This window comes from Mauremys reevesii, linkage group 24 (genome assembly GCF_016161935.1).
Source record: "Mauremys reevesii isolate NIE-2019 linkage group 24, ASM1616193v1, whole genome shotgun sequence".
In the NCBI taxonomy this organism is placed as follows: Eukaryota; Metazoa; Chordata; order Testudines; family Geoemydidae; genus Mauremys; species Mauremys reevesii.
Window position 1 is genome coordinate 10179278 of NC_052646.1, and position 9609 is coordinate 10188886.

General features: G+C 62.7%; 1 protein-coding gene across 1 annotated transcript; it reads right to left on the reverse strand.

Annotated features, from left to right (window-relative positions):
• Window positions 1-678: 678 nt before the first annotated feature.
• Window positions 679-8539, reverse strand: PPOX (protoporphyrinogen oxidase). Its single transcript, XM_039513241.1, has 12 exons — window positions 8285-8539; window positions 7523-7657; window positions 6768-6883; window positions 6475-6607; window positions 4919-5063; window positions 4388-4578; window positions 3993-4053; window positions 3519-3637; window positions 3108-3221; window positions 1330-1479; window positions 1057-1250; window positions 679-832 (listed from the first exon to the last, which is right to left on the reverse strand). The coding sequence occupies exons 1-12, from the start codon at window positions 8369-8371 to the stop codon at window positions 679-681; spliced, it is 1599 nt and encodes a 532-aa protein (XP_039369175.1). The 5' UTR covers window positions 8372-8539.
• Window positions 8540-9609: the final 1070 nt, after the last annotated feature.

Sequence of the window (9609 nt, forward strand, 5' to 3'; positions counted from 1 at the left end):
CTTCTCCTGAGCTGTTCTGGACCTAGCGGTGTCCACCCCCTGCCACAGCACCAGCTCAGTTGCAGGTGCTGTACTCCTTGGCACTGGCCTGCCCTGCTCCCAGCCCAGCATGCTGTAGTGAGGGGAGAATCAGTCAGCAGAGAGCCACGCTAACCCAGCCAGGGGGGGTTTATTAGTCAATGACAGAGCCTGAGGTGCAGGGCCTCTCCAGGGAGCTGCAGTGCAGGGGTCATAGCCAATCCCCCACACACACAGTGAGCTCCACAACCGCAGCATGAACCACACCAGCCAGGGAGGGGCTTGGCCAAGGGCTGGTTGGGGGGGAGCCTTGGGGGTGGGAAAGGGAGGGTCTGGGTGAGACAAGCCCAGCCCAGCCCCTCTCTTGGGCTGGTACCTGACCACTGCTGGGAAGAACCCAGGCTGCAGCCTACAGCTGCTGAGAGTCAGCGCCCCAGCCTCCACCCTCACCTTCTCTCACTGCTTCTGGGGATGTCCCTCTATCACAAGGGGGCCCCCAGCCCCCTCCCACCTTGGGTAGGAATCCAGCCCCCAGTGCCCTCAGAGGAGGCAGCCTCTCCTCGCACTGTGAGAGCCCATTGCCTGGCAGGGGGCTCCACTGTTCCCCGCTCGAAACAGAGTTAGTTCAAGAGATGGGTGGCCGGTGGCAGATCAGCAGGCCTAGTCCAGGAGCCGGGTGACTGCCAGCTTGGCACTGTAGATACAGTCGTTCACAGAGACACCCTGGTAGGAGGCCCCGATCAGGCTCAGCGGTAATCCTTCCTGCTCCAGGTAACGGCTCATGGTCTCTGCCAGGGGGACAGAGGGAGTGAGGCTAGAGGGGTCTTTACCACCCTCAGCACATGGGATGGAGCTCCCCTGGCTATGCTGAGAAATCCCACCTGGGAGTGTGTGGTTGTGTGGCCCATTGCCCAGCCCAGGACCCCACCCCCAGGCTTGACTTGGGGCGAATAGCTCAGTGGTTGGAGCATTGGCCCAGGGTTGTGAGTTCAATCCTTGAGGAGGCCATTTTGGGATCTGGGGTAAAAATCTGTCTGGGGATTGGTCCCGCTTTGAGCAGGGGGTTGGACTAGATCTCCTGAGGTCCCTTCCAACCCTGAGATTCTATGATACTGCAGAGGGGATAACATGCGAGGGGCAGCCTGATGCCATAGATGTGAGAGGGCACCAAGGGCTCTGCCAGCCTTACCTCTCCTCTGCCAGTGGCCGAGCATGTACTGGGGGATGCAGGCCTGTGGAAGGACCAGAGACAGGGTGAGGGCTGGTTTGGCCTGAATGGTTCCCAGTGCTGCCCACCCCCAACCCACCTACCTTGAGCACTTTGACGATTGTGCAGGAGGGCTCGGCCACAATGCCCAGGTGTGCCCTCACTGCCTCCTTGGCACGGCTCAGCAGCACGGCCTGTGGCACCGTGTCTGGGTCCCCAAAGCCCTGTTCGAACCATGCACCTCCCAGCATCACCTGCAGGCAGCGAAACAACCACTCAGGAGGGGAGCAGGATCTCGTCTGGGGGCCAAGAGGACTCCTCTGAACTGCAGGGGGAGGGGTAACGGCTCCAGCAAACCAGGATCTCCCCCCTCCCTACCCTAAACTGGTTTCAAGACTAAGGGCATGGCTACACTTGCAGCTGTACAGCAGTGTGAGTTAAACCCGCCTTCATACAGCTGAGTAGGGGAAGCGCTGCCGTCTGTCCACACTGCCAGCTGCCAGCGCATTGGCCTGGCCCCATTTGCAGCTGCATTGGGAGCAGTGCATTATGGGCAGCTCTCCCAGCATTCAAGTGGCTGCAACGTGCCTGCAACGTGCTTTTCAAAAGGGGTGGGGGGGACAGCACGCTGCCCTGTAAGTTCAGACCCCCCTGCTTCTCACTCACTCACTCAAAGCAACAGCAAAATGTTTGCTTTTTCTCTCTGATGGAGCTTTGAAAGGGCACTTCTGCATTCCTGCAGCCCATCACAACAATGAGAAGAGTGGCCACTTGATAAGGGGATTACCACAGCGCAGTAAGTTAACTCCTCCTTCACACTGACACCTGGAGTTGTAATCAAGGCACAGCAAACGTTACTCCTCTCGAGGAGGTGGGGTACCAGCAGCGCTGTATGTGCCTTGCCAGTGTGGACGGGGAGTGAGGTACAGCGCTCTGCGAGGCTTTATTGCGCTGTAACTCACAAGCGTAGCCAAGGCCTAAGCTTGATAAATTTATGGAGGGCAAGGTATGATGGGATAGCCTAATTTTGACAATTAATTGATCTTTGACTATTAGCGGTAAATATGCCCAATGGCCCGTGATGGGACACCAGATAGGGTGGGATCTGAGTTACTACAGAGAATTTTCCTCCAGGGCAGATTGGCAGAGGCCCTGGAGGTTTTTCGCCTTCCTCTGCAGCGTGGGGCACGGGTCCCTTGCTGGAGGATTCTCTGCAGCTTGAAGTCTTTAAACCACAAGTTGAGGACTTCAATAGCTCAGACGTATGTCAGGGGTTTGTTACAGGAGTGGGTGGGTGAGATTCTGGGGCCTGCGATGATCATAATGGTCCCTTCTGACCTTAAAGTCTATTTTAAACAGGGCCCCAGAGGACCAGGCCTGGCCCCAAACCAGGATCCCCTGCCCCACACTGAGGACGGCTGAGCTGGTGCCAGACCAGGCCAACCTTCAGCCCATGGGAGGCGCCAGCAGGATGCTGGGGATCCTGGGCCAGATGCCATAGCTGTCTGCCCTGTGCTGTGGTGGAACCAGCCCCCTTGTCATGGATAGTCTAGGGCTGGAGCACCCACAGAAAGAAGAAAAAAAAAAAGTGGGTGCTCAGCACTCACCAGCGGGCCCTGCCAATCAGCTCCTCCCCCTCCCTCCCAGTGCCACCTGCCTGCCGCTGAACAGCCAGGTCAGCAGTGGGCAGGAGGCACTGAGGGAGGAGCGAGGGCAGGGGTGGGGCCTTGGGGGAAGCAGGGAAAATCAGAAAGTCGTCGCCTGTTCACCCTGTGACCAGAGGTCAGGCTGCCGGGGCCCATGGCTGGACCTGTGCACATCCACACCCAGCCCCCTCTGCCACCAGCACGCCTCCCTGGAGGGAGCAGGGTGGTGGGCTCACCGTGAGCCGGACGGAAGGGCCACGGCTGCCATTCTGCTCCGGGAAGGCGACCGAGTCGTAGACAATGCCCAGCAGGGAGCTGTCTTCGAACGAGGGCACCAGGTGCCCGAACCCCTGGGACAGAGACAAGGAAACACCTATTACCCCCTAGGGTCTGCCCCACTTCCCCCTGGGAGACAGGAGCTGGATGGGCAGACGGATGGACACCCTGCCCTCACCCCGAGCTCCGGGAGCCAGCTCCGCACACGACTTGCTGGGAGCTCCCCACAGCTCCCAGGCCCTCCCATGACATGAGGCTAGGGCTGTAGTCTGGGGAGTTCTCCCTTCCCACTCAGCCCCATGTAATGCTGGGTGCTCGGGGACGGGGGCTGCAGGGGTTTATGGTGGCAGGCGGGGGTGCCCCAGTCTCACCGTGATGGGCAGCGTGGCACCGTTGTACTGCAGGTTCACCACACCCACCGACACAGCCTCGATGCTGCGCAGCTCCTGGGCCAGCGGCTCGGCCCAGCCGGGGAGCAGCACCGCCAGAGCTGGAAACAGAGACACCTCAGCACAGAGCAGCTGGGGGCTCCACACCCCTCTCCCCCTCTGCGCAGAGCCAGAACGCCTGCTCCAAACCACAGCCAGGGAGAAAACCCAGGAGTCCGCCACTCTCACCACTAGCCCACACTCCTGCACAGAGGGGAGGGTTCCCTGAGTGGGATGCAGCGCCCAGCTACCAAATGGGCTCAGACCCACGCGGGGTCTCTGCTGGACAAGCAGAGACTGAGTCCCAACCCCCACAATTCCTGAGTGCCTAGATGGCTCCACAGCCACATGGGACCACACTGGGCACGGATCCCCATCAGAGCAGAGGGGCTCCCCTCAGCACAGCACCACCCCTACCTCTGGCTGGGATGGCACTGATCACATGGTCTGCTCTCACGCTGCCATCCTCCAGGGTGATCTAGATGGGAAAGGCACAGTCAGAGCAGAGACCTCGGCCCACCTGCTGGCAAGCCTGCCCCACAGTGCAGACAGGTGACTCACCCCAGCAGGAAGACAAGTGGCCAAGCTGGGGTAGAACCCAGGAGTCCTGGCTCCCACCGCCCCCTGCTCTGACCACTCATGTTCGCACCTGAATTGGGCAACGGTGAAGTGTTTGACCAGAAAATGCAGCAAAAAGTGGAGGCTTGGTTTCAGTTTAACCCTTTGGAGCCCAGCTCCCCTCCCCTCCATGTCCCAGCAGAGCCCTGGGGACGCCGAAGGGGTGCAAGAGGACGCACCCTGCTGCCTCCCACCTGCCAGCACTCAGCTGCTGTTCTCTCCAGGTGCTGCAGCCGGGCATGGCAGTGCATTTCAACCCCACGCCGTCTCAGGAAGTCCTGCAGGGCCTCGGGCAGTGTCTCCATGCCACCACGCAGCGACCATTGGCTCCAGCGCTCGTCGCGAGCCCTGCGGCTCAGCGCCGAGTCCAGGGCGGGGCCCTTCCCTAGGAGCAGAGAGCAGACTAGCAACTCACCCACACGGCAGATCCCCCAGGAACCCGCCAATCTCCCCACTTCCCAGCTCTATCCCGCTGCCCTGACCCAACTGAGCTGCCACCAATGGGAAGGGCTCCCTGAGATCAGAGCTGGCCCTGGGAGCCAGGGGAGGAGACTGCACAGCCAGCCAATGATGGAGCAGGGTCCTGACTCAGGCACATGCTCCTGTCCCTGTGGAAAGCCCTTCTGTATCACGCTCTTCTAGAGCACAGGTGCAGCCTATCCCTGGCCCAGCGGCTCCATCGCCCCCAGAGCCCCTTTGCAGGAGGCTGCGCGGCCGACTCTCACCTCCGCCCAGGGCCATCCCCAGGATGACGGAGCGCCGCCTCTGCTCAGCCTCGAACAGCGCAGGGAAGCAGGAGCGCATGCTCAGGGCCCGGCAGTCTCCAGCAAACACCCCCCGGCACAGGCTGTCAATGGCGATGTCAGCCAGCTAGGGAACCAAGGGGAGAGGATCAGGCAGGCCCCACCCCAGCCCTGGACACAGGCAAGAGAGAAGGGATCTTCCCAGTGGGGCTCTGGGTGAGCTGAACAGCCAGTGAGGGCAGCTCTTGCATCCCCCAGGGGACAGCTGTGTGAAGGGGCAGAGACCACCCTGGATCGGAGTGCTGCTCTCCATCCCCCCAGCTGGCTCCACAAACCCTGGAGTGACCAGGGACAACCCTGGGTCCACCTGCCCTTTCTCCCACCAGGACTGGGCAGACGAGGCTGCCAGGCAGCCCCCAGAGCCCCTGCACCAGGCCAGGCTCACTCCCCACCAGCACTGAGCACAGAGACTGGAGAGGCCAGCCCCAGGCCTGCAGTCAGACCACAGGCCTCTACCCCGACACACCCCCACACCACGCACAGCTCCCACACCCCCAGCTGCTGAAGAGAGGCCAGTGCCAGGCCTACAGTCAGACCATGCTCGCCCCACAGGGGGGAACACCCCCCCCGCAGCAGGTTTCTCTCACCATCAAGCATGGGGCAGGAGGACTCCCCATGCTGGGGGCAGGAGCCGCCTGCTCTGCCGTTCATACTGGTTGAAGCAGCCCCTCTCTCCATTCATAGGACTCCCAGCAAGTTCCCTCTCTGCCATTTCTCAGTGGTGCTCTGACCCTCCAGCCCTGCTGGCAGCCTGTTCACCCCTCACCTCCTCTAGCACCTTCCCACCCTCGGGCTCCAGAGCACCGTGGCAACTAGGCTCCCCACCACCAGGGTGTCAGGCATGAACAGATGGGGAAACTGAGTCACAGAGTGAGGAAGAGCCATGCCTGGAGGCACACTGTGTCTGTGGCAGAGCCGGGAATAGAATCCAGGAGCCCTGACTTCCAGTCTCCCCTGCTTCACCACCAGGCCCTGCCCCACTGAGATACCAACAGAGAAACCTGTCATGGCAATGCAGGAAGTGGCAGCTGTTCCACTGCACAGCGACACTGCGTGGCAGTTTGGAATGGGAAATGCAGAATCCTGCATGCGTCTGGCTGCGCTCAGGGCACTAGGAGAGCCTGGCAGAACGGCCTCAGGACACCTGGGTTCACACCCTGGCTCTTATGGAAATTGTCTTGGGTCTCCAGTGGCCCTGAGCAACAGGGCTTGAGGCAAAACCCCATGACAGTGCAGCACAGATCACAGGCTGCCTGGGGCCCATCCGAGAAGGCCACGCCTGGCTCCCTTCCCTCACCCGCTGCAGGATGAAGATAGGCAGAGCTGCTGCCACCACGCCCTGGGGCCCAGCCCCAGCTCCTCCCCTGCACTAAATCTCTCCCAGTGCCCTGCGCACAAAGCTGCCTCCCCCTGCCCTGTGCACAGAGCCCACACTCACCCCTCCTAGGCTCCCCTCCCTGCACAGGCTGGGCTCATACCTCCTTTCCGAAGCGGCGGCTCACAAAGCTGTGGATGGTCTCATCCGGCTGGGTGCCCCGGGGGGCTGCCAGCTCATGCAGCCCACTCCAGAGTAGGGGTCTGGTGAAGGGCGGCACTGTCCGCAGAACACCGCTGCCAACAAACACAGAGGGGTTACCAGGCTGGGGCATGGCGAGCGAAGTGAGCAGAGGCAGTGCAGCTGGGAACCTTCCCTGTCCCCATCCCCAGACCCATCACCCCCGGGCACAGTCACTAGCTGCTGGGATGGCAGCAGCCGCCACGGGAGACATACCCAATGCCAGATGGCAGCCTGTGCAGTGCCCCGCTCACATACAGGTAGCGGTTCTTAGAAGCCGGGTGGTCGCCAGGCACCGGAAGCACATCTGCATCCAGGCCAAGTTCAGAGATCTAGGGAGAGAGAAGCAGGCCAGACACTGACTGCTCATGTTACTGGGTATTAGAGCAGCACCAAGAGGCCATGACCAAAATTGGGGGCCCCTGCTGTCCCACTGACTCCCTACTCCTAGCTGAGGGGGGCCCTAGTCATGCCAGACCCCCTGGCCCTGACTGAGATGAGGCAGGACAGACCAAAGTCAGCAGGCTCTGCCCAAATGCACACAGCCATTTCACTGACTCCACCCAAACCGCCCCAGAGCTGCCAGATGTTCCCACCCTTTGACCGTGCCCCACGGATTCCTCTAAGCCATTGCCTGCCCTCCCCCAGCTCTGTAGTGCGCTGGCATGTCTGCTTCCTCGCCAAGGCCATTCCAGCCAGGGGCAGAGGAGTACCAGCCTTTCAGCAGGGGTAGACCCTGCTACTGGCATCAAGAGCACCCAGCTGGCGTGCAAGCGATTGCAAGGTCCCAACAGCCACCAGGAGGCAGTTCTGGGGCCTGCCCCTGCATGGGGGCTCCTAGCGCCTCCATCAGGAGATCAGCCCAGCTGGACAGATCCCACCTGGCTGCAGAGCCAACACTCCAGGTCTGTCCCTCATCCCCCAGCTGGGGCCTGCCCCCCTCCCCCATTCTGCAGGCTCTGCCCACCTACCATGAGCAGAGTGTTCTTCCCCACGGTCCCGGCAGGTCGGATCCCCCTGGGGCCATGCTCAAATACGGCCCCGTCCTCAGTTCGAGTGGAATGGAGCCAGCCCCCCAGGCGGCCGCTACCCTCCAGCAGGATTATCTGTGGGGAGCGGGGAGTCCATCAGGGCAGGGCTGCAGTCACCCCAGTTCTCGCAGGAGACGGTCGCTGAGCCAGCCCCTCATAACACCAAGGCTCCCGGTACACGCAGCCTAACTGCCCCGGAGCCCAGCCCAATCCAGCTTCCCCCAAGCCCTGGGCTGTGGCCTGTGGAAGCCACTTCCAGGCATGAAGCAGCACGGTCAGCACTGGATTGCACCATCTCCCTACTGGTGCTTCAGCGCTGCAGAGCCTGGCACCAAGAGGTGGGGGAAGAGCCCCAGGACCTGCCCCACAGCCAGGTGGCTGAGCCTCACAGAAGGGATCAGGGGCCACACACAGGCCTGAACTCAATGCCCTAGCTGGGTGGGGCAGCTGTGATCCCAGGGTCATTGAATGCTGCACAAGCCAGCCCCACACCTGGTACCATATACCCCCACTGGCACTTCCAGCACAGAGGCCAAGAGCTGGAAGGCTGTAGGGAAGGGGCTCCTCTCTGCCCTGGAAGGCAGGGCAGCCCTGGCGCTGTCCATGGTCTCCACAGAAAGGCCCCAGAGCTGTGGGGCGGCCCCAGGGTCAGCGACCCGCCACGTTAGTGCCCTGCGCAGGCAGCCCCTGGGGAGGTCTCACCTTGGGAGCATTGGGGCTCCTGGCCAGGTGGTAGCAGGCGGTGAGGCCACTGATCCCACCACCGACAACAGCCACCGTCCTCTGCATTCAGCAGCCTGGGGAAGAGGAGAGGGGTCAGCGTGGAGAGGGGCTGGCCGTGCCCCCACACTGGGATCAGCTGCTCCCCCTGAACCTGGGGTCTCTGGGGCTAGACCCCACCCAGGGGGCCAGCAACATGGGACAGAGCCACACGTAGGACGGGACCCATGACACGCGCTGCACTGCCGCCAGCCTCAGCCCCCCACAACCCTCCACCTCCCGCCTCAGCCCCCCACCACCCCCAGCCCCCCATTACCCTCACCCCGACCGCTCCCAGCCACCTGCCACCCCCAACCACCCCCAGCCTCAGCCCCCACAACCTCCACCTCCCGCCTCAGCCCCCACCACCCCAGCCCCCATTACCCTCACCCCAACCACCCCCAGCCTCAGCCCCCACAACCCTCCACCTCCCGCCTCAGCCCCACCACCCCCAGCCCCCTCACCCCAACCACCCCAGCCTCAGCCAGCCCCCATTACCACACCCCGACCGCTCCCAGCCCCAGCGCCCCACAACCTCCACCCCACACCGCCCCCTCCTTCCCGTCCCCACCGTCCGGCCACTCTCACCCTCGGAGCAAAAATGCCCCTTCGCCGCCGCGGCCGGGATTGGTTAGGGGGGGCGGGAATAACGAGTGAGGACCAATCAGACAGCAGACCGCCCCGTCCTGAATCAACGAGGTCGGCCCCGCCCTGTGACGGCCCGGCGGGGTCACGCGGAGCCCGACAGGCGGGCGGGGCAGAGTGAGCCGACGGTGACCCCGCCGCAATGCCCCCCCCAGTCCCGTGTCACCCCCCACTGCCTCCAATACCGCCCCCAGCCCGTATAACCCCATTGCCCTGACACTGCCCCCAACCCCACTACCTCCCTGCCCTGTCACCCCACTGCCCCCAATACTGCCCCTGCCCTGTATCACCCCCACTGCCCCAATACTGCCCCTGCCCTGTATCACCCCACTGCCCCAATACCGCCCCCAGTCCCGTGTCACCCCCACTGCTCCCGGCCCTGTCACCCCACTGCCCCAATACTGCCCCTGCCCTGTATCACCCCACTGCCCCAATACCGCCCCAGCCACGTATCACCCCCATTGCTCCCAATACCAACCCCCTAGACCCATGTCATCCCCACTACCACCTCCCAGCCCCATATCACCCCCAGTGCCCCCATACTGCCCGCCAGCCCTGTATCACCCTCCCATTGCCCCAATACCACCCCAGCCTCCACTACCCCCAGCCTCGTGTCACTCCAT

What these genes read in the sequence shown, in the direction of transcription:
- PPOX (XM_039513241.1), bottom strand. Translation starts at nt 8,371, where the DNA reads ATGCAGAGGACGGTGGCTGTTGTCGGTGGTGGGATCAGTGGCCTCACC. An exon ending in GCCGCCGCTTCGGAAAGGAG is followed by an intron (nt 5,064 to 6,474) that starts GTATGAGCCCAG and finishes TTGGTTCCCTAG; the next exon opens with CTGGCTGACATCGCCATTGA. An exon ending in CAGCAGCTGAGTGCTGGCAG is followed by an intron (nt 4,054 to 4,387) that starts GTGGGAGGCAGC and finishes TTTCCCATCTAG; the next exon opens with ATCACCCTGGAGGATGGCAG.